Raw genomic sequence first — 25,498 nt, 5'->3', positions numbered from 1 at the left:
CTGTATAGTATCAAATGCCTTGAGTCTTTCCGACAAAGTCCAAGCTTTACTTCACTGTGACAGACAAATATAATTACTGTAATAACTTACTTCTGTCCAGTCTCAAGTGGTATGCCAGTAAGTACAGCCGCTGCATCCCTCCAGGCACTCTCACGCTCATATATGTCTGCTAGATGCTGTCTTATGCTGGCTACTTGCTCCTCAAAGCTGATTACACGAGGCTGAACCTAAACCAATAAAGTAATGATAGGCATTGTGGACAAGGAATGTAACACTGATGCAGGTTATCCAAAGGGATGTACAATCAGATCAATGTTATTGTTGCTTATCCTCAGTCTGCCTGACCAAGCAGATCCATTGACCACAGGTAAGCAACTGCTCCTAAGGGATTGTTCCACAAGTACTCCACACTGCCGGTGCTGTAACTGCATCTTACTGTGGCATACTGTGCAATGCTGCATTATGTGTGCTATGTTGTGTGGGCCTATTCTAAAGATCACTGTTTACATGGCTAATGGGACTGGGGACAGCAAAATGAACTTAACTCTTTCAAGGGGAGGGCTTCCCTTACATTTATCAATCTGGATACTGCAGCACAATTTTATTCAGCTGAGAGGAGCTCTTTCCCTCTAATGGGTAAGACCCCATCTCCACCAATTATTCAGATGGCTAGGACACGCTGAAGTATTTTATTCTACCTACTGCTTCATCATTTTACTCAGGTGAACAAAGCCCTATCCCCTCAAAAGGTTAATAACTTAAGGGGAAAATTCATCTGGGACTGAACCTCACAAAGTCTTCATCATGTTGTTCTGTCTCTATCAACACCAGTATCTGCATCCTTAGGCCTAAACATACTCTAACATGCACTGCAGTACTGTACATAGGTACACATTCAGTATCTAGGAAAATGTACTGGATACAGGCCTATATCATGCACTCTATAAACATGAAAAAAGAAAGACTATGGTAAATAATAATAATAATAATGATCATCATCATCATCATCATCCGGACCTCCTTTCCCACCCTAGGGCAGGGTGAGGAATAGCAATGTCCAGAGAGCCCAAATTTGCCCAATCCAATGGGCCACGCTTCCATTCACTCATCATTCAAGCCACCGGAATCCTGGCTCTATCGGATACGCCAAAAACATGCACCACATTCTGTAGCTTCACACAAACGTATCCGATAGTCAATCCAGACGCTGCCACATTAAAAAGGGGTGCCAAATCCCTGATCATGCCCTTCTCCTCACAACATTCATCCAGCCAGCTCAATCTGTCAATTCCCTAGCCTCACTGACTTCCAAACCTCTCTTCCTCACACGCTCATCCAAAATACCGCTCCGCCTTCTATTTGGCCTACCTCGCCTCCTCCCTCCTTCAAATTCACTGAGTATGGAAGTTAAGAAGTCACTGCATGATGGTATTGTGATCCCTACTCTGACGTATGGAAGCGAGGTGTGGACCTTGCAAGAGGGGAACAAGTCAAGAGTGAGAGCAGTGGAAATGAGTTACTTGAGAGGAGCATGTGGAGTGACGTGGAGGGACAGGTTGACGAATGAAGAAGTGAAGGAACGTTGTGGGGTAGATGTGGATGTGGTTGAAAAGATTAGGAGAAATACACTGAGGTGGTTTGGACATGTGGAGAGAATGGAGAATGAAAGACTGACTAAGAGGGTGTATGTAGGTGAGGTGGAGGGAGGGAGAGGGAGGGGTAGACCAAGGATGAGGTGGAGGGATGGAGTTGAGAGGTATATGAGGGAGGGGGGGATGAGTTGGGGGGAGGGTAGTCAAATGGTGGATGACAGAGTGACATGGAGGCGTTTTGTCTGCGGCCACCCTTTGCGGGATTAGGGCGTCGGGCTATAGATAGATAGATAGATAGATAGATAGATAGATCATCATCATCATCATCCGGACCTCCTTTCCCACCCTAGGGCAGGGTGAGGAATAGCAATGTCCAGAGAGCCCAAATTTGCCCAATCCAATGGGCCACGCTTCCATTCACTCATCATTCAAGCCCCCGGAATCCTGGCTCTATCGGATACGCCAAAAACATGCACCACATTCTGTAGCTTCACACAAACGTATCCGATAGTCAATCCAGACGCTGCCACATTAAAAAGGGGTGCCAAATCCCTGATCATGCACTTCTCCTCACAACATTCATCCAGCCAGCTCAATCTGTCAATTCCCTAGCCTCACTGACTTCCAAACCTCTCTTCCTCACACACTCATCCAAAATACCTCTCCGCCTTCTATTTGGCCTACCTCGCCTCCTCCCTCCTTCAAATTCACTCAGATACATCTTTTTCACCACTCTATTGTTATCCATTCTCTCCACAAGACCATACCAACTCAGTACACTCTCTTCGATTCTGGTGTCCACAGACTTCCTCACTCCACACCTTTCACGAATCACAATATTTCATATCCTATCCACCCTCTACACTCCACAAACATTCCTCAGTAGTCCCACCTCCACTGCTCTTACTCCTGACTTTTCATTTTCATGCCATACCATAGTCTCACATCCATATATTAAAGTTGGCACTAACATTCCATCATGTAAGTCTCGTGCAGCTGCTACACTCAAGCCTCTGTTTCTTATCAACGCCTTCATTGCACCAGCTACTTTTCTTCCTTGTGTCACTCTACTTTCCACTTCTTTTGCACATTTTCCTCTCTCTTCTATCACTGCACCCAGGTATTTGAACTCTCTCACCAATTCCAGTCTCTCCATTCACTGTAACATCACACTGGGAGTTACATTCTCTCTCAATAACCATCACTTTACTCTTTTCTACATTTACTCTCAAGGAACGATGCTCACCGCCATCAGCAAAATTCTGCATTAGCCTACCAAGTTCTGGTCTGGTATTTGCAAGCAGTACTGCATCATCAGTGTACAACAAATTTGAGATATTCCATCCATCACCATTCATTACCAATGCCATCCTCCTCTCCATTACTCATGTTTATACTACTCTCATCACCCCATCCATATATATATCGAACAACCATGGGAACATCACACAACCTTGTCGCACGCCCACACCAACTGTGAACCATTCGCTTAGATGCCCATTAACCCTTACACATGCTTCACTACCATCACAAAAACTCTTGATGGCACCTAGCAGCTTACCATCTACACCGTACATGCGCAAAACTTTCCACAATCCTTCCCTGTCCACTTTATCATATGCTTTTTCCAGATCCACGAATGCCATAAACACCTTACGGTCCTTCTCACAAGCCTTCTCTGCTATCTGTCTCACTGCAAATATTCAATCCATACATCCTCTGCCACTCCTAAAGCCACCCTGTTCATCACTCACCAGAACTTCTTATATCTCTCTTACCTTCTCTACAACAATTCTTCCATACACCTTCCCTACCACACTCAATAAACTTATGCAAATTCTTACACTCACTTCACTCACCTTTAATTTTGGACAGGGGTACAATCACAGCCTTATTCCACTCTGCTAGCACAGTTTCACTCATCCATGCCTTCTTACATACCTCCAACATGCAATTCATTCCACTCTATCCACTACACTTAATCATCTCTGCATACACCTCATCAACCCCAACTGCTTTCCCAATTTTCAGCAGCTTCACAGTACTCTTCACTTGCGTGAGTGTCAAGTCTCCTGGTACTGCATTCCTTCTCTGCTCACTCCCAAAACAAATCATGATTACAGCTGCTCTGCTCCCTCTATTCCCATTCATCAGGCTTTCAAAATATTCTTTCCATCTGGTCCTTACTTCATCCCCATGGGCTAATAATCTACCACCTACATCCTTCCTTCACACCACTACATTTCTTTCCACTTTCACTTCTACTTTTCCACACCTCTTTCCAGAATAACTTCCTATTTTCAGAGTAGTTTACATTCATTTTTCTTCCTAGATCATCATTTACCTCCTCCTTTTTCCTCTTCACTAACTTCTTTACTTGCTTCTTGCTCTCAATATATTCAGTTCTTATTTCAACTGAACCCCTGTCCTGTAACCACTTTAGCGACTTCTTCCTCTCTTAACCCTATCATCTCACCATGCTGTAAATTTCTTCTCTGTTGATACTCTTGCCACACCAGACACCGCTATAGCATTCCTAAGTTTTTTTTTTTTTTTTTTTTTTTACGTGTCCGACTCTGGGCAAAGGCTCAGGGCCTATTTCTTGGGGGCAGTGGCCTATCCCAAGGCCCAGTAGTCCTCCTACATCTCCACATGTCACCACTTCGGCGCTAACACCCACCGTCCATATTGAATACATGCTAGGGCTGTCTCATACAGGACTGGTGTACTGGTATTAGCGGGGGTATTTTTACGACATGTCGGCGGGTCATCTGGTAGATCAGGAAAGTCTGCTTTTTAGGAAATTCAAATCCTTAAACTGTTCCCTGCCCCAGCCGGGATTCGATCCTGGGTCCATTAGGACTGCAAGCCGCCTCTCTATATGCATTCCACAGGCTGTCCAGATCCATTTCATTCCAATTCACCAGATCTAACTCCTCCTCTACTTTGGCCCTGTAATCATATGCCATTTCTTTGATCCTCAGCTTCTCAACTTTCAGTCTTTCTCCCTGACTGCTCCTTTCTCTCCTGATCCACCTCACTCCTCTCAGCTTGATCATGCATACCACAATCATATGATCTGACAGATCTCCACATCGTCCTCTCATGGCCCTCGTATCAGCAACCATTACCAGCATCGACTTTTCTACGAGCAAGTAATCATAATAATAATAATTATAATAATAATAACAATAATAATAATAATAATAATAATAATAGTAATAATAATAATAATAATAATAATAATAATAGTAATAATAACAATAACAATAATCCAACCATCTATCCTCAAATCCAGTGCTGCCCCAAGAGAAGCATAGGAGCCTGGGTGTAGGCAAGTCGGTCCTGACATTTAAGATGACAATGACCAGCCTCACTCATCCCTGAGTGGCATTACATGAGTAATAAACCATAACCACCCCTTGGATATAAACCTGCACAGGTTCAATCCAATTGGAGTGCCTCAATTACCCACTAAACCACCAGGCACCATAACTAGGTTATATGGTTACCACCCAGCATAGTACATGGTTTCCTGGTGTACAGAGAACTATTTGGCTTGTTACTCAGTGTAGAGTCACCCATAGACAGAAGGAAGAGAAAAGAATGAAGGAAAGAATGACTGAAGAGGAAGCATGGAAAGAAGGAAGGAAGGAAGAAAGGAAAGGGAAGGCACCCGAGCAACACTACAACAAGTGAACAGATGTTTGAGCACCCCAACCAATCACACAGAAAATAATAACAATAATTTTGTTGTCTCGTTTTTGAAGGCTGCAACATGTTTGCATGGATCAGCCTTGGTCACCTAATAGAAGCTCCCATGCTGCTGGATCTCTGGCAGCTTCCCTATCCAGTCCCTTATCCCTGAGGTCACACTCAATGACCTCGTCCCACGTCTGTTTTTGGTCAACCTCTTGCAACCCCTACCACTATCATTAACACTTCTTGCTTTCTGCACCCAATTATCATTCCCCATCCTTTCCACATGCCCAAACCGCCTCAATCTACCTCTCCTCATCACAATACCAGTACAGTAATACCTTGATATACGATACCCCTAGATGCGATACCCCGGCTTAATGATTGGGGTAGAAATTGCACCATACCCCGCCTGACATTGGCCAAACCCCAGTTTAAAGATGGATTTTGATTTTTCTTACCAATTTTGATGATATTTTAGACTAAAATTGTGTGTTTAGGTTGATTTATAAACTGTTATTGGACTCTGATTAACGTGTTTTAGCCATAGGTGGGGTGAACATTGTCATTTTGGGGTACAGTTCACTAAGCTTGCTTTTTCCAGACTTATATTTGATGATTTTCAGATTTTATTTGTTGGTTTTAGTGAGTTATTTACAGGTGTTAGGCTTAGGTTAGCTTCCTTGACAGCTGTTAGGCCATTTAGATTGCCTTTAAACCTGTCTTGGGGCTCATCTGGGTGGGTTTTGGACTTGGTCTGGGGGGAAACCCAAGGCTGGTAAATGGTCCACATTGACATACATGTTAAAAGTACCCCGATATACGATACCCAGCCTAACAATGGGGTTTTACCTAACCAATTAGATCGTTAAACAGGGGTATGACTGTACACTGCAGTCTCACCCTACCCAACTCTACCTAGGTAAACCTAGACCCCCCAGGCCTCGCACTCAGGGACGCATTGCACATCCCCCTATGCACTGTCATTTCTGTACATCTGAGCCTGCGAATATCTTCTTCCTCTACTGCCCAGGTCTCACTACTGTACAGCATTACACTCCTAACATGCTGCATACAAAGACCTCTTAGCATGGAGGGAGAGCCCTCACAATGTCAGGTGAGGCAACAGCTCCCTGAATTTCTTCCAACCACCCCTCACTCTAGTCACAGAGCTGATCCAGCCCCACCTCCAGCACATAACATGTATCCCAAATAACAAAAATCATCCACATATTCAATCCTTTCACGCCTGGCAATCTCCACATGCTCACCCTGACACAATGCACACATGAAATCAGCGTTATCTTGCAGTCTACCTCTAATACCGCTACATCTCTTATGCATCCAGTTATCACAAACACTGCACAAGATTGACTTACCTCCCATGCCCATGTGGTAAATTGCACATGGCCACTCTCCCTGGGGGTAGGGGGGTATTTCAAGAATACTCCCCCAGTATCCCTGCTTGTCGTACAAGGCGACTAAAAGGGTTGGCGGAGGGTTAGTGCCCCTCCCTGGAAAACAACTAACTAAAAAGACAAACAAGAAGCCTCCGACAAGGACTGACCAAAAGATGACGACCAAGGACCAGACAAAGGATATGGTAATCGGAACATGGAATGTAAGGGGTGCGAATGATGAGGTGAAAGAGAGAGAGATTGTCCAGGTGCTTGAGGGTGCGAAAGTTGATGTATGTGGAGTAATTGAAAATAAATGGAGAGGTGGGAGGGTGAGAGAATGGGAGTATGGATGGGGTATATGTGCAGGAGTAGGTGAGAATGAAAGGGCAATAGAAGGAGTGTGTATAGTTGTGAGTAAAAGATGGAAGAAGAATATAAGAGAGTATGGATCAGTTAGGTCAAGGACTGTGTTGATAAGATTGAAAGTTAGAATACAAATGTGGGCGATTGTGCGTGTGCATGCGCCAACGCAAGACCGTGCAAGCAGAGTGACAGAAGAGTTCTGGACAAATGTGGAAGTGTGCATGGAAAAGTTTGGAAGGAATGAAAGTGTTTTTGATTGGTGATATGAATGGTAAAGTATGGAATGTGAAGGTGGATGGAATAGTTGGTGAGTGGGGTGTGTCTGCTGAGATAGTTGAGAATGGCAGTGCGTTAGTGGACATTTGTGCTGGGAGGGGGTTGGTGATAGCCAATACCCTCTTCACGCATAAAATGATCCACAGGTATATTGTACATGGCGAGTGATGAGAAGGGTGGGTGGTGAACTGAATTTCTGAAAGGAAGGCAATGATTGATTATGTGTGTGTGGATGAAAGGATGCGAAGATGTGTAATGGATGCAAGAGCTTATAGAGGTTGGGGGAGTGGACTTTCTGACCACTACTTGGTGGTGGCCAGAATCAAGATCCAAAAAAGATGGAGAAATAGAAGAAGGGAAGGACGGGAAGAAGGAGTATTTGCAAGAAGAGTGGAAAGGTAACAAGATGATGAGAAAAAGGCAGAATATAAGAGAGAAGTGGAGAAACGACTGGGCAAATATGAATTGGAGCAGATAGGGGACGTGGAAGGTGTGTGCAGGATATTCACAGAAGAAATATGTGCAGCATGTGATGTGGTGTGTGGGATGAAGAGAAGACGGAAGGGGATGCAAGGAACAGCGTGGTGGAATGAAGAAGTGAGACAGGCTGTGGCACAAAAGAAGAAAGCATACAATGAATGGATGAGAAATAGGGGCGTGAAGGAAGTTGAGAGACGGAAGAGAGAGTTATATGTAGAAAGAAAGAGGGAGGTGAAAAGATTAGTAAGAGAGAGCAAGAAGAGAGTGGATGAGGAATTTGGAAGGAATCTGAACGTAAAGTGGAGGGACTGTAAGAAAATATTTTGGAAAGAGGTGAAGAGAGTAATACAGGGTGGAAGTGAAGTTAGCAGGGAAGTGAAAGATAAAAATGGTGGATTACTAGTGGAGAAGGGAGAAAAAGTGAGCAGATGGAGAGAACACTTTTAGGAATTGTTGAACATAGAGGATGGAAGTGATGCGAGCATAAGTGGCTGGGGAATGGCTGGGAGAAGGAGGGAGGTGAGAAGACAGGAAGAAATCAGTTGGATAGAAGTTGTTGAAGCAATGAAGAAAGTTAAATTGGGGAAAGCCCCAGGAACTGATTGAGTGTGTGGTGAAATGTTGAAGCATGGGGGAGAGATAGTAGTAGAATGGATGTGGAAGATGTGCAGATTGGCCTGGGAGGAAGATAGAGTTCCGGAGGATTGGAAGTCAAGTATAATTATTCCCTTGTACAAAGGAAAAGGGGAAAAAAAAGTGTGTGGTAATCATAGGGGCATTTGTCTTCTTAGTATAAGAGGAAAAGTGTATGGTAGGATACTTATTGACAGAGTTAAGGAAATAACAGAGGAATTAGTTGGAGAAGAACAGGGAGGCTTTACGAAGGGAAGAGGTTGTGTAGATCAGATATTCATTCTTAGATCATTAGTGGAAAAGTTTCTAGAGAAGGGAAAGAAGTTGTATGCAGCTTTCATGGATTTGGAGAAAGCATATGACAGGGTGGATAGACAAGGATTATGGAAAGTATTAAGGATATATGGAGTAGATGGGAAGTTGCTGAATGCTGTGAAGAGTATGTATGATGGTGCTAAGGCTGCAGTGTGTGTGGATGGTGAACTGAGTGAATTTTTCTCTTTGAAGGTTGGGTTCAAACAGGGATGTGTCATGCCTCCATGGTTGTTCAATCTGTACATGGATGGGGTAATAAAAGAGGTACAAGGTAGGGCAGTGGATGTTGGAGTGGCCCTGGTGAGAGATGGTAGTGTTTGGAGACTCCCTGTACTGTTGTTTGCAGATTATACTGTGTTGTTGAGTGAAGATGAAGGGGAGCTGCAAGGCTTGGTAGATGAGTTTGGGAGAGTGCGTAAGAAACGGAATCTAAAGGTGAATGTAGGGAAGAGTAAAGTGATGGTCTTTGAGAGAGGTGAAGTCAGTGAATGTACAGCGAGGTTGGATGGTGAAGAATTGGAAAATGTGATGTGGATGTGATAGGAAGCGTTATGAGGAACACACTGAGGTGGTTTGGCCATGTGGAGAGGATGGAGGGTGAAAGACTGACGAAGAGAGTGTATGTGAGTGAGGTGGAGGGGGAAAGAGGGAGGGGGAGGCCGAGGATGAGATGGAGAGATGGGGTGGAGAGGTATATGAGAGAGGGGGGTGTGAGTTGGGAGCAGGGCAGTGAAATGGTGGGGGACAGGGTGACTTGGAGGCGATTTGTTTGTGGCCACCCCAAACGGGATTGAGGCGTCTGGCAATAGATAGATAGATAGAGTACGTTTAAGTACTTGGGTAGTGTGATGAGTAAGGATGGAGGTTTGGGGGTGAAGTGCTTGAAAGGGTACAGCAGGGAAGAAAGGTTGCTGGTTCCTTGAAGGCAGTGATAAGAAACAGGGAAGTGAGCATGGAAGTGAAAAAGTTACTACAAGACAGTATTGTGATACCAACTCTAACATATGGAAGTGAAGCTTGGACGTTGTTGGAAGAGCACAAATCAAGAGTGAGAGCAGTGGAAATGAGTTATTTAAGAGGAGCCTGTGGAGTCACGTGGAGAGACAGGCTGACAAATGAGGATATTAAGGAGCGTTGTGGTGTGGATGTGGATGTGATAGGAAGCATTAGGAGGAATACACTGAGGTGGTTTGGCCATGTGGAGAGGATGGAGGATGAAAGACTGACGAAGAGAGTGTACGTGAGTGAGGTGGAGGGGGGGAGAGGGAGGGGGAGACCGAGGATGAGATGGAGGGATGGGGTGGAGAGGTATATGAGAGAGGGGGGTGTGAGCTGGGAGCAGGGCAGTGAAATGGTGGGGGACAGGGTGACGTGGAGGCAATTTGTGGCCACCCTGAACGGGATTGAGGCGTCTAGCAATAGATAGATAGACACTCTCCCTCTTCTTTGACAGTAGCATCGCCAGTCCTAGATACCATCACTTTTGTTTTATCTGCATTTACTCTTAAGCCCTTGTGCCTAATATTAATAATAATAATAATAATAATAACACAATAATAATAATAATAATAACAATAATAATACATACAGGTTACCGTTATACAGTGTATGCTTTACACAACCTACAGGAAGGATTGGCTTACCTTGTCAAGTGTGAAATGTGCCACTGTTTTAGCAACATTATCCTTCATGGATGTAAGCTGTGTGGACACATCTGACAGCAACTGACGGGATATTACCAGACTCACATTCTCCTTCACAACTGCAATAAAATACTCAACGTTACAAGGACTTGGTTTTACGATACAGTACAATATCACTACAGTATAGTACAGTACTGTGTATTGTAACTATGAAAAGGCTCAGTTTGATAAATATACAAGACTGACATAAGTGAGCTTCCACCCTACTGGTATTTTTCTGAATCCATCAGACTACGGTTCAACAAACAGCATCCAGGGAAAATTTGGCATAGCCATATGAATCTGTGACACTCAGAACAGTAATATACATAAGGATGCTAATACAATATAATGCAGAATATAACAATACAGCAAATAATGTAGAAAGAAATGTGTGTCACTGCTACTGTCTTTATCTATCTATAGCCAGATGCCCGTGAAGGGTAGCGGTTTGAGTTAGCTGTTTTACAGGGAGGGGCACAGATTCTCCGTCAACTCACTTGTTGACATGTAGTTGCTATTGTAACATGAAATAAAAACATTACACTTACGCATTAGTCACTTCAGACTTATTCGGTTACAGTTTACTCAGGTACACTACTAAGTCTGATGTAACAGAACAAAGTTCAGTATTGTACCAACAGATAACAAGTGAGCAGTACATGGTACAATAAAAGTTTCAGAAAAGGACAAGTCTGACTGTGTCTTTACTGCACACTGATAAATGCACCATGTAATGCACACTGATAACAATTCTGTTTCACTGTAGCTACAGTAATTTATGATGCTTACAGTAACATAACACAGTAAATTCCTCGATATAAAACTGAGAAATGTTCCAAAAATCACATTTTTTCCCAAGCAACCAGTATGGTAAATTGGGGGGAACTAAAAAAATTCACATTACCTGGCATACAGTTACTGTATCAATGAAACTTTAAACCATTTAGCATGGTGATGTCTATTTATTTTACTTCAAGATAATTTGAACATATTCAGCTTGGGAGAGACACTATGAACTGGAGAGGTTAACCACAGTTCTGGGTAATCCCTTAACCATCAAACAATCCTTCCTAAAGTGGGTAAATAGGTCTGGTGGCACCCTCATTACCAGTATGAAGAAAAAGAGGTCTTGATGTGATGAGATATATGTCAATGGAGCAGGGTCAATAAGGAATCTTTCTGAAAATTATGCAGACTTAACACCTACAATCTAGTGACAGGTTTCGCTGGTTTTCTTATGCTTCCTCCAATCTTTATTCAGCTTTCACAAGAACTCTTACTTACTGGCTTCAATAAAGGCCTGAAGTCCCTCTGCCATGTCATTTTCATTACCAACTTTCAGTATGGAGTCTAATACAGCACGATACCTGAAAAATAATAAAGTGAGAAAAGTATGTATGGCATGTTATTGAACTGATGGGTTAGCTATAGAGTATGTCAAATCTAATTCTAGTTAACCCCTTCATGCACCCTAAGTTTTCTGTGTGTGTGTGTGTGTGTGTGACATGATCAGAGAAAATGCCACGAGGGCAGGCTGGACTTACGCACAAAGGAAAACATTGCCCAAGAAATTGGTTATAATGGTATAAATTGTATACCATCATCTTCCCTGATGTTTATATTATACGATAAGCTAATAAAAACACACAAAACTGATGAGTAAAGTAGCTACTGTGAATGTACCAAAATGCGGTGAGAATACAGTCATCCCTTAACATTCGCGGGGGTTAGGTAACAGAAACACCCGCGAATGTTAAAAATCCGCGAATATCTGCCGCCCCCCATTAAAAACACCCCTGGACGCCCCATTTCCTTACATAACTAAAGAAAAATCCTATGTGTATGTTTACAACCACTTTATTTAATGTGAGAACACTAAACAACTACTTTATTTAATATAAGAACACTACAAGGTGAAAATAATGAATAGTGTATTCCTGCATGGCCTCTTCTGACAACTGTGCTCATCCCAGCTCCCTCCAAGGGGAAGAGTGTTACAGTATATTTCATTCACTGTACTAAAACAGCCAAAAACTGTGCCTGGGATAATGTTACAGTGTCAGCAGAGTTCAATGAGATAATTTTTTTTTTTTCTGTGGCCATCCGCAGATATTCAAAACCTTGAATGTTAAGGGATGACTACTGTTGTTCAAGAGTGAAAATAACTGCCATACACTCTACCACAAATTTTGCCTGCATAATGCACGAGCAAAACATATGTCTAGATGCAGAATTTCATGAGCTCTCATGTGGTGTTATCGTAATTCTATTACAACCAATAGTTTTTGAGTAAATTGGCAAAAATCACGCACACCCCCCCTGCCCCCCTGAACCGAAAACCATGATAATGCCAACTATTTGAGAGCATTTGCCTGGAAATAGACACCCTCCCCTATGACGCACCAAATACTGATGCACTTCATGCTAAAACATAATTTTTGGTGAATATTATTGTTCAGAATTGCCTAATCGGCATCCCTTCAGACCGACACTGACAAGTGCGTCATAATGCGTTGTCAGTTCCTCTTCAGACTAACACCATTTTGACTCGTTTTGCATCATCGTGTGCAAAGGGGTTAATCTCAGCAAAAAACCTGGGCCCAGATCCATAAGCAAACTCATGGTTAATTCCCTGTCATAATCCAGATTCCGATTTGCAGGAAAAACATGAGAAATGGGAAGATTTTGCTCTCTCCTTTCCTTGTCCTTCCTAGGAACATGTACCACAGTTACAAGAGGGAGTTGATCTTAAGTTAGTTTGTGGACCTAGACCCTGCTGGTCCTGAAAACAACAGTACGAAACCTATACAAGCGGTATATACTGCATACACGATATATATATTTTATATATATATATATATATATAAGTAAACTCGCCCTGAACACGTTCTCGCCGAAAGCGTTCGCAATTATACGCGGTTAGTGCTGGGATACATATAAGACAGCGTAAGATTAAAGAACCATTACGAAAACTATAAATTTACGCAAGGGAGGCAGCCTTTGAAAGGCCAAATCCTCAAACATCAGCGCAGCACCACGCACGGTTTGTTTTGATCATGTGATCATTTCCTGCTTTTCCACAGTACTGTATTTGTAAGTTAAATATTTACATTACTGTTCTGGTAAGTTTATGTACGTTAAAGTACTATTAAATAATGTTAAAGCAAGAAATAAAGTCTTGTAACCAGTTTACCTGATAGGCGTCGGAATATTGCCTTTTTTATTTGCTCGTTAAAGATTTGCTGCGCTGATTTTCCATGATACTGTATTTGTAAGTTAAATATCTACTGTTCTGGTACGTACGTTAAATATTTACTGTTCTGGTATGTAAGTTAAAGCACTTAAATAAAGTTAAAGCATTAAATAAAGCCTTGTAACCAGTTAATCTGATTTATATGATTACCCATGATCGGCGGGTTCCGAGACAATTCTCTGTCAAGTCAATTCGCTGTCAAACAATTCCCCATCAAAACATGGACGATTCCCCGTCAGGACAATTCTCACCCTGAACGATTCCCCGTCATTCTATAAATACTGTATACTTATTTCGCCTTTAAATTATACTATAGCATCACCCACAAGCTGTCTTCATTAATGACGGCGAACTGTCCTGTTATTGTTGTGATGGCGAATTGACTTGACAACGAATTGTCCCAAAACCAATCGGCATTGAAATGTTGCCTTGTGTTTACTTATTTGTGTGTTGAAGTTTTGCTGTGCAGTACTGTATTTGTAAATTATAACTTTAAATAAACCTTCTAACCACTTGAAGTGTTTCACATTGATTACCAGTGGCAGATAACAGCAAAACATCACATTCAGGGGGTCTATGGAGCAAAATACGGAGCAGTTAAAACTTACGCAGGTTCGCGCCGAACGCGCTACGGTTGGAACGAAATCCTCGCGTTAGGGGCAAGTTTGCTGTATATATATATATACAGTACAATCCCTAATATCCGGTATCCAGACAAACGGAATACTCAGAAAAACGGGAAAATTCAAGGGCTGGTGAATGTGTTAGTAAGTTATAACTGTATGCCAATTTTAATGGACCGCCAAACCGCCATTTTATCGTGTCAAGCGAGGCTGTGTGAAGTCGGACAAAGCGAGGTGAAGGCATTTCCAGCTAATGTAAATCCCTAGTAAATCCTTTTAACCACCCCTCCTCTTCCCCTGTTTCCCGTACTTAAATTCACTCATCTTCCACACCCTCCATAAATCACCGGTCTGCTTTTTAACACCAGACAGTAAACAAGCTCTCTTGCTGTTGTGTTGCTCTGATAGGCAGTATTTCTACACTCCAAAATGCTTAAAGAGCAAATTAAACGTAAGCATGTCGTGCTTACCTTGTAACAGAAGCTGGACATATGCAATACACTTGAAAATGGCGAACATTATAAAACTGATGACTGAATATAATGTAGGAAATTCAATGATTTATGATATCAAGACCCATGCATCCAAGCTCAATTACTTTTTCATGGAAAGCGAAACAAGTAAGTCCATTGAGAAAAGGCATACGAGTGGTTTTGCTTAGCAAGATCTAAGGGAGCACGTATTTCTGGTCCTCTTATACAAGAAAAACCAAAAGAGTTTCACAGTAAAATGAATATAGAAGTCGAGTGTGATTTCAGTATTGGATGGTTAAATCGTCTCAAAGACAGGCATGGAATTCGTAAACCAGACACCTCAGGAGAGCAAACAGCAAACGCCGGTGATTTTTCTTCCTAACCGACAGACTCCAACTTGCATCACATTAAATTATCTTAGAACACATATGCACTGGCAGAGTTGAAAAAAAAAAAAAAAAATGTTAATAGGAATGAATGTTCACTTTGTTGGAAGAAAAAAAAAATGCTTGCACTTTGTATATCATTTATTTTGTGCAAAACAGCTGATTGGCAGGTGAGGGGTGGAATGGTGGTGGTCAGGTGGGGAAGAAATACAGTCAGGGCCATGACCATAAACAATGCTCATGTGGGGGCACAGGTGTCATGATAATTCTACAGTGCAGTCTTAACATCAGTTCACCAATAAATGTTCCAGATTTTACTTCCTTATTTTTCCATTTTTATGAGTTCAGTACATACAACGAATACTTCGGTAGTTAAAAGAATGGTGCAAAACAGCTGACTGGTGGGGGAGGGGTGGAATGGTGGCAGTCAGTTGGGGCCGGGACCGTAAACAAAGCTCATGTGGGGGCACAAGTGTCGTGATAATTCTACAATGCAATCTTAACATCAGTTCACCAATAAATGTTCCAGATTTTATTTATTTTTCCATTTCTATGAGTACAGTACATACACTGAATAATTCGGTAGTTAACAACTGAGTTGTGCATTTTGCAGTACTGCTAGGCATTGCATGCACGTGCGTTATGACCATGGTGTGTGTTTACGAGGCTGTTTTTCAGGTGGAATCTCTTAGGGTGGCCCTTGATGTGAGTGGTGAGTACCTGAATTGTATTTACTGCAGTGAGAATTATTGCCTTTGTAAAGATTTGATTTGAATATCAAAATACGGGAAAAATCTGTAACCGGGAAGGTAAATTCTCCAAGCCACCCAGTTAACTGGGATCGTACTGTATGGTATATACAGTAATCACTCCAATATCCGACGTAATAGAGCCATAGGTAGGTCCGGATATTGGTTCTGTCTGGATATTGGGCCCCAGCTTATGGACTTGTACTTATGGATCCTAACTCAGAGAAACACCTATACAACTCCCTCTGGACATGCATAGCACCTATTTAAGACCCAAATCACACCAATAAGGCACACAAATGACTGAAATAAATGCAAAAGAAACATAAAATGAGGGTTTAGAAGTACGTTCATACAATAATAAACATTCTGGTGACTGGCTCCTGGACTGGTACTTATGGACCCTAACCTAGCCTAACTCAGAAAAACACCTTCCTACTGCACATGCATAGCTCCTAACACCCTATTCACACCAATAAAGGACATTAAAGAGTGAAATGAGGTAAGTATAGTATGGAAAAAAGTACAGTATGAAACATTCTTATGCCCGGATAGTGGGGATGTTCGGATATTGGGCGTCCGGATATTAGAGTGATTACTGTATATATATATATATATGTATATATATATATATATATATATATATATATATATATATATATATATATATATCAATATATACAGTACAATCCCAGTTAACCGGGTGGCTTGGGGAATTTACCTTCCAGGTTACAGATTTTTCCCGTATTTCTGATTTTCAAGTCAAATCTGTACAAAGGCTATCACAGCAGTAAATACAGTTCAGGTACTCACCAGTCACATTAGGGGTTACACTAAGAGATTCCGCCTGAAAAACTGCCTTGTAAACACACACCATGGTCATAACGCACGTGTGCAATGTCTAGCAACTTGCAGTACTGCAAATTACACCAGTCCATTGTTTACCGAATTACTGTATTCATTATATGTACTGTACTCATAAAAATTGAAAAATAAAATAAAGAAATAAAAGCTTGAACATTTATTAGTGAACTGATGATGTGTTATGACTGCACTGTAGAATTATCACAACACCTGTGCCCTCACGTGAGTTTGTTTACGTTTCCGACTTCTTCTTCTTCCCTACCTGACCTCCATCACTCCACCCCTCACCCGCCACTCAGCTGTTTTGCAGAAAATAAAATAAATGATATACGTATGCAATGGAGGCATATTATTTATTTATTTTTCTTCCAACAAAGTAAACTTTCATTCCTATTAACATTTATATTCAGCCATTAGTGTTTTATAATGTTCGCCTTTTTCAAGTCTGTTGCATATGTCCAGCTTCTGTTTCAAGGTAAGCACGATACGCTTACGTTTAGTTTGCACTTCAGGCATTTTGGAGTGTACAAATTACCGTCTATCAGAGGAACACAACAGCAAGAGACCTTGTTTACTGTCTGGTGGCAAAACGCAGACTGGTGATTTTTGGAGGGTGTGGAGGATGACTGAATTCAAGTAGGGGAAAGAGGGGGAGAGGAGGGGTGATTAAGAGGATTTGATAGGGATTTACATCACCCGGAAATGCCTTCACCTCGCTTTGTCTGACTTCCCCCAGCCTCGCGTGACACAATCAAACGGCGGTTTGCCGGTCCATTCAAATTGGCGCACAGTTATAACTTACTGACATTTTTACCAGCCCTTGAATTTTCCCGTTGTTCTGAGTATTCCGTTTGTCTGGATACCGGATAGCTGGGATTGTACTGTATATATATATATATATATATATATATATATATATATATATATATATATACTGTATATAGATATATAGATATATATATAGATATATAGATATATACAGATATATATATATATATATATATATATATATATATATATATACATATATATATATATATATATATAACCCTGGCAGAAAGCACCTGGAACACTTGAAATGTGCTTTCATCGGAAAACATAATTTTTCTCCACTCATCTGATGTCCAGTGTGCACACTTCTTGGCCTACTGAATGTGCTGCTCCTTCATGCGGTCAGTGAGAAGCAGCTTCTTGTCTGCGGTGCAGTTTGGCAAACCCAGCTCCTTCTGCAAGCAGTGTTGGATAGATCAAATTGAGACATCTTGTAGCAGCTGGGGATGCATTCTCTTCAATTCTGCTGCTGTCAGTCGAGGATTCTTGATTACTTCCCTCTTAAGAGGCGTATCTGTACCTCTGGAAGTCGTCCTCTTCTTTCCACCGCCATGCTTGAGACATCAGGTGGCAGGCCGAACGCTACAGCAAGAATCTTCATGACGGTCAACTTTGAGCGTTCAGTACGTTCACAAATCATGTTGACGGGGACATTATCCTGCCTCCATGCAATGATACGAACCCTCTCATCCCTTGAGCAGTACTTTCAAGGCATGACAACTCGACTCTAGGAAAATAAGTGGGCAAACAATAATGCATATGAATAAAGAAGGAGGTGCAAGCTCGGAGCGACAAGAACACATACTCCCACTCTTGCTTCTGGGCAAGCACTGATGTGTTGAGTGTTTCATCACCTCCCGCCAACACCAGAAGAGTTGCCAGTTACTTCTTGCCCAAAAAATTCACTTGGTAGAGGGTGGTGGCGACCATCATCCACTCACTTGCTGTAGTGATGCCTACTTCTTCCTTAGCCTTTATCATTCTTTTTCTGTGCCTGCCATCCCCTCTTCCTATTTCTCCCATCTTTCCTGTCACTTCTTATTGCTTTTCTTTCCTTTACAGGTGGCTTTACATTGAGTGACAAGCCAAATGGTTTCCTGTAAGCAAAGAAACCATTTACAAGGCTGGGTGGTAACCATATAACCAAACCATATGTGCTCCCTACGTGTCAACAAGAGGGTTGGTGAAGGGTTAGTGCCCCTCCCCATAAAACAAATAACTCAAAATCAAACTGCCACGGCTTACGGGATTATGGCATCTTGCAATAGATAGATAGACAGATAGAGGTGGAAACACAAAGCAAAGACATACACCTCTCCCATAGCAATTATGTACGTAGGTTCTAAGTCATTTTGCGGTGGATGTAGGCGTATATACACACTGTACAGTAAATGTCCTCTCATTTGACACGTGGTCTTACAGTAATTCCGGCCTTTCAGCGGTTTTCATATATGGTCCCATTACGAAAGTTCTCTGCTCTTCCAGCACATATGCCAAGCCGATTGGCCCTTGTGACGGGGTTGCTGGCTCGCCTCTGGCACCCGTGAGCCCATAGTTGCCAATTTGGCACTAGATCTAGCACTTTTCGTAATAATTTAGTGCTTTTTATAAAAATTCAGCACCAATAAATATTAGATTTTCTTCTATATTTCGAATGTTTTGACGTCCAATTTAGCACGAAAATCTAAACAGTTCACCTACCGGTATAGCTTAATGTGTTTTAAAGTTGAGCTTGGTGCTTTTGAAGATTTTTGCTTGCCAACACTGCATGCACCGTCAGACATCATGACTCATGAGTGTCTGGCTTTGTGAGCATTACCTTTCAAAAGTTTGGAAACTTTGTCGTGCTGTTTTATGGTGTACGTATGTAAGTACAGTAAACCCTCTCTAATTTGAACCCAAATACAGTAATCCCTCCGATATCCGACGTAATAGAGCCAAAGGCATGTCCGGATAGTGATCCTGTCCAGATATTGGGCCCCAGCCTCCTGGACTTGTACTTATGGACCCTAACTCAGAAAAACACCTATACAACTCCCTCTGGACATGCATTGCACCTATTTAAAACCCAAACCACACCAATAAGGGACATAAAAGGCTGAAATAAATGCAAAAGAACCATAAAATGAGGTTTTAGGTGCGATTTTATACAATATTAAACATTCTGGGTACTTACAAGTCCCTGGCTCCTGGACTGGTTTGAACTGCCAGTTTGCAGTCCACAGTTAATCCTCTGCACTCTAAATTCTAATTTCTTAACACTGCACAACACTGTAAATTCCCATGTGTTCTAGTGGCGAGGTATTGCAGTTTATTCACAAAAAACAAGCACCTGTGGCTTGCACTGCTATGAGCATCTGCTCTCGATCGGAGTTTGGCTGTGACTGTTGATGATGGCGGGGTAACAGAGGTGCCAGATCGCAACGGCCACATTACCAATTTCCTCAACTTTCATTACCAAATTTAACTTTTCATTACCAAATTCGTAAAGCTAGCATTTATTCTTCACTAATTATATGTACAAGTGGAAATACATGTAATCACTCTCCTTATAATTAACACCATGCTGATTATTTTCACGCTATGTAGGGTAGCAGATTAATCAGAGAGAGCAAACAATCCACCATCTCCATCCTGTGTATCCCCATACATGTGAAAAATCCACGTGGTAATGCATTATTCTGATTCATTAACAAACGAATTTTTCATTACCAAATTGGCCCACACTTGGTAATGAAAAATACCAATGGCAACCCTGACAGGGGAGGGGGGAGGGGGAGGAAGGAAGGGGTGAAGGGACCATGGTGTAACAGCTGTTCGGCGCCAAGCAGCAATTTCAAATTACGGGAGGGAAAAAAGTCAGATTTTTTTTTTTTCTGCGGTTTTTGGCCCATTTTGGGAATATTGGATCCCAGGACGATTATGTCTGGTTAGTGGGGATGTTCGGATATTGGGCGTTCGGATATTAGAGGGATTACTAATTAGGAAATCAGTTAATTTGGATCTTTTTTGACCATCCATCCATCCATCATCCAATCCTACATTGCCCCATGAGGAACGTAGGAGCCCGGGGCTAGGCAGTTGGTCCTGACATTTATGATGATAGTGACCAACCTCACTCATTTTTTTTGACCACCAGACAAATAATTTTAATTCGGACAGAAATTCAAATTACACAAGACGAGTCTGAAAAGGGTTCCAGTGATAAGTGGATGTGAACAATCTTTGTAGAGTTAAGTGTAGTAAAAAATGTAATTTTTAAGAACTGTACAGTACCTTCGGTACAGTTAAGTGTACTGTACTCTATTACTGTGTTGCAAGTCTTCATTATCAAGGTTTGACACTATTTTATTTATTGTACTCTACACTCTTTGAGTATAAAGTAATAATATACTGTGCTGTTCAGTGTTTTTTGAAAATGCCATGTTTTAGTGAGCAGGGGTGTGATTTGGGGAGAGGGGCAAGCATGAGCTCCAATAATCTGGATTTTTGGGTAATTCGACATAGGGTTCCCCCCCAATTAATCCAAATTATAGAGGGTTTACTGTGCCTCTAGGGTAAGGTAAGTTCATGTGTATTTTGTCATTAAATACATTTAAGTTCTATCTATCTATCTATCTATTGCCAGACGCCACAATCCCGTAAGGGGTGGCCATTTGAATTTGAGTTATTTATTTTATGGGGAGGGGCACTAATCCTCCACCAACCCACTTGTTGACACGTAGGGAGCACGTATGGTTTGGTTATATGGTTACCACCCAGCGTAGTAAATGGTTTCTTGGCTTACAGGAAACCATTTGGCTTGTCACTCAATGTAAAGCCACCTGTAAAGGAAAGTTGCTTATTAAATATTTAGTGCTTTGAGTTCACCAACAAAACTTGCTAGATACATGTACACTGATTGCATTTGGGTGTCCGACCATGATTGCTAAAAACTTTTTGGCATGTTTTCCCGGTCATCTGGCAGTTTCTGCTCTTTCGGCACCACCTAAATGAGAGGACTTTTACTGTACATGCTAGAGCAGATAGCTCTTGCAGACTGCATTGCAGTGACCGACCATGGTTGCTAGAAACTTTTTGGCAGATTTTCCCGGTCAGCTGACAGTTTCTACTCTTTCGCCACCTGCTTGGCCTTGAAGATGCCGAATGAGAGGACTTTCACTGTACAGTACATGCTAGTGCAGACAGCTCTAGCAGACAGGTATATGTGAAGCTACAGAACATGGTGAAATTTTTTGGCCTATCTGATGGAGCCAGGATTCTGAGGGCTTCAATGGTGAGTAAATGGAAGCATGGCCCACTGGACTGGGAAAACTTTGGCTGTCTTGATGTTGCTACTCCTCACCTTGCCCTAGGGTGAGAAAGGAGGTTCGGATGATGGTGATGATGATGATGACATGTATATACAGTTGTCCCTCATTTATCCATATGCTCAATATCCGGACATGTTCATTATCTGGATGCTGGACCTTGGCTCTATTAACCCCTTAACCGCGGGGCATCACTTTCGTGACGCTTGGGAGCAAGGGATCATACTGCGGGGCGTCACTTTTGCGATTCTGTGTTATTTTGAATTCTCCCGGGCTTTCAAGTGGTAGCTTGTACCATCTATCAGTACTGCCAATGTCCAACACTAGTCAGCACTCCTAATCTCATCTGTACTCCCATCCATTGTTGACAATTTAGCCATTTCTCCCCGTTCTTGACTCCCCTCTCTACCTTCCCTCCATTACCCTCTCCTCTTGCCTGCCCGGCCATGCTATGCCAAGTAAATCTTCCCTGGAATTTTCCACTGATTTCATCTATTGATATAAGCTCTATGCCCTATTCTTATACCAAATAATATATACCAAAAAGAAATAAGGTAAGTGAGAGTGCCATACACCTGGAATTGGCTAATTATCACCTGACAACACCTCACGTGCACTCGTTCGCTAATTTTCGCTGTTTATTTCCCCTTGAAATATGCCGTATAATCTATTCTCATACTAAAAATATATATAAAGAGGGAAGGGAGAAGCCTAAGTGATATTTACATTCACCTGGAACTACCTAATTTATAATGTATTGTCTAGATTTCCTGCCAATCATTTCACTGCTATATAATAGAAACTGTCAAGAAGCTGACGTTGGCAGTAATGCATTTCCCTAGGTAGGCCACCCCGGCCCACCCCTATCAGTTCACTGTCATCTTCCAAGGTGAAGGAACGTCTGTTTGCTCCAGCTAACTTCAGCCACTTTTTAGCCCCATGCAAAGGGCCCTGTGACCTTTACCCCCTACTAAACCTCGTGTGGAAAGAGATAAAGGGCTGACAATTGAAAGAGAGCGACTACGATCTTTCTGTTGAGTAAAACAGTGCAAGTGGAATTGTAAATAATGTGTAAACAGCAAGTAAAGCAATGAAAGTAAATATAAGTGAACAGTGGAAAATAGTTTTACAAGTTACTTCAAGTGACAGTGCATAACACAGTTTAAATAAAATAGAAATGTAAATTCATTCATTCATCGCAAGACGCCATGTATCCCAGATAGGGTGGCCAAGGGCTTAGAGTTAATTGTTTTTACAGGGAGGGGCACTAATCCTCCACCAACCCCACTTGATGTAGGGATGCCAACAGCATCTGGTGTTCCCAGGCGGTCACCCATCCAAGTACTAACCAGACCCAACGTTGCTTAACTTCGCTGATCGGACGGGAAGCGGTGTACTCAACGTGGTAAACATCTAAATAAAATAGAGAACGTAAATAGAAATGTAAATGAGTAGTATTATAAGAATACGAGTATATATACTAGGAGTAATGAAAGTGAAAGTTTCACTCTAGCATGTATGAATACTATGAGTTATGAGAGTGAAGGTGAAAGTGACATTCACTCTCAATGCCAGTACAGGTATACAGGACGAGAAAGTGAATGCTACGTATTTTACTGAAAGAAATTGAATCCCTACAGTGACAATAAACTAATACTACTGAAGGAAACTTATGGATAAAGACTGTAGATATATATAAGTGTTATATAGTAATAGAAATATAAATTGTGTGTTTTTATGAATAATAAATAACACCAGCGGCAAACTAGCACAAGTGGGAAGGTCATACGCCCTCGTAATTTTCATTGCTTTCACAGTGATTTTTTTTTTTTTGGAATATGGATTCCAAACTATTTGAGAATCATAGAATAGTGTTTCTAGCGATAATATCAGGCTGTGGGAATCATATTACGGGTTCTCGGGAAGTGTAAAGTGGAGACTTCGTTACCCAACTGCAGAGGTCTCCACAAGTCCTACGGTACTCGACGAAGGCTCAACAAACACCTCAGGAGAAAGCTGAAGGTATGTGCCATAAGCATATGTGATTTTAATATTCTAGGACTAATAACTGATTTTTGGCAAATATTTTTAGAGAGTCTGTCGGAGCACGAATATGCCCGCGGGTGCCGCAAGAAAAAGCAAATCAAGCCCGCGGTTAAAGGGTTAAACCATTATCCGAATTTACTTGCTATTATCCGGACATAAAATTCCCCGAGAACTTCAGCTGTCCAGCCGACGTGTTCAAACAATCGGTATCTTGGCGGCTGGGCTTGAGCCTTGAGTGGGAAGTAGTCCGTAACCCACAACCAGAGCTAAATGTCCATCCGCCCCTGTACTGTATGGTCAAAGTCAACTCCCAATGAACCTCCGGCACCCGAGTAATACGACTGTAATCCACAAGCGGTGTCAAAACGCCCATACACATCCCCACCGTATGTTCAATGTCGCGCGGCCACTGGGCTAAGTCTTTCCCAATTGCCACCACCATCGAACACAGGCCACAAGCCATGAGAACATGTTTGGCGACAGCAGCTGTCCGCCTCTCTACCAAACGTCGGGAGTCCCCCCGTCACGGTGAGTTGTGTTTCCACAAGGTTGCTCAGTGTCTAACTAACCGCAAGCCATAAGTAAATGTAGCTATGGTAAAAGCTCCTGTCTGTTTGTTAACAGAAAGGGGAGAATACTGCCCATAGCCTCGCATCTTCCCCCCCTCCCATCCTTCCTCCATACTCTCTGGCTCCCTCCTCACTCCCTCAGTTCCTACCCTCCTCCATGGTGATAACACTGACTTGTGAGTTTTCAAAGTTTTTTTCCAATTTATTTGACTACTATCCATCACATCAATATTCTGAAGTAACCATGAGAAAGCTCAGGAAATTCTGCAACTAGACATATGCTTAACTCTTGGAAGGTGCTGGCAAAATTTTGCACTAGGATGGTGGGAAGTTATATGAAAGTAAGTTTTGCTCTAGAACACTATTATTGCTGCATTTCTGTGCTGTTAATTATCAGTTTTATGCGTTTTTATTACCTTCTCTTATAGTATAAACACCGACAAAGATGATGGTATGCCATTTATACCAATATAACTAATTTATGGTGGCATATTCGGCAGGAGAATTTTTTTTGAGCCCCAGGAGCATTCACTTGTCACAGATAACTGACTTTTGAGCAGTCTTAGGTTTTTTGCTGATTTTTCTTTATGCATTGTTTTCTTGATGTTTAGTATTAATATAGATAATCCTATGTGTGTTTCAATGCCTCGATATGGCAGAATGACCAGAAAACAGTGCCAAAATTAGGAGGGGTACTGTAATTACATCAGTGTATACAGTAGGTCGAGTGTTTTTTGGTCTTCAATGGATTGTTTTCATGTTTTTCTTGGTGTTTATCATTACTCTCGATATTCCTATGTGTGTTTTGATATCTAATTTGGCAGACTGACCTTAAAACTGTGCCAGAATTAGGAGGGGTACTGTATAGTACATACAGTCGTGTATAGGTTGTTTTTTGGTTTTCAGTGTTTTTTTTTTCATGGTTTTCTTAGTGTTTAGCATTACTTTGGA

The 25,498-nt window shown here is 41.8% G+C and overlaps 1 protein-coding gene and 1 pseudogene across 2 annotated transcripts in view; both read right to left on the bottom strand.

Moving 5' to 3' along the window:
- CSN4 (COP9 signalosome subunit 4) overlaps positions 1–25,498 on the bottom strand; it is a 137,708-nt gene that overhangs the window by 100,065 nt on the left and 12,145 nt on the right. Inside the window, exons 2-4 of one of the 2 annotated variants that reach the window (XM_080285749.1) lie at positions 11,728–11,810; positions 10,402–10,520; positions 91–227 (exon numbers count right to left, since the gene is read on the bottom strand). In XM_080285749.1, coding sequence (XP_080141875.1) covers positions 91–227; positions 10,402–10,520; positions 11,728–11,810 — 339 coding nt within the window. The remainder of the gene's footprint in view (positions 1–90; positions 228–10,401; positions 10,521–11,727; positions 11,811–25,498) is intronic. The other variant, XM_080285750.1, reaches the window with a different exon arrangement.
- LOC145417069 (5S ribosomal RNA) lies at positions 23,233–23,349 on the bottom strand (annotated as a pseudogene).

The sequence above is a fragment of the Coenobita brevimanus genome, chromosome 108 (assembly GCF_032717465.1).
Source record: "Coenobita brevimanus isolate Jiangsu-jjx chromosome 108, ASM3271746v2, whole genome shotgun sequence".
In the NCBI taxonomy this organism is placed as follows: Eukaryota; Metazoa; Arthropoda; class Malacostraca; order Decapoda; family Coenobitidae; genus Coenobita; species Coenobita brevimanus.
The sequence above is the reverse complement of the archived record's forward strand: the minus strand, read 5'-3'. Positions and strand labels throughout refer to the sequence as shown.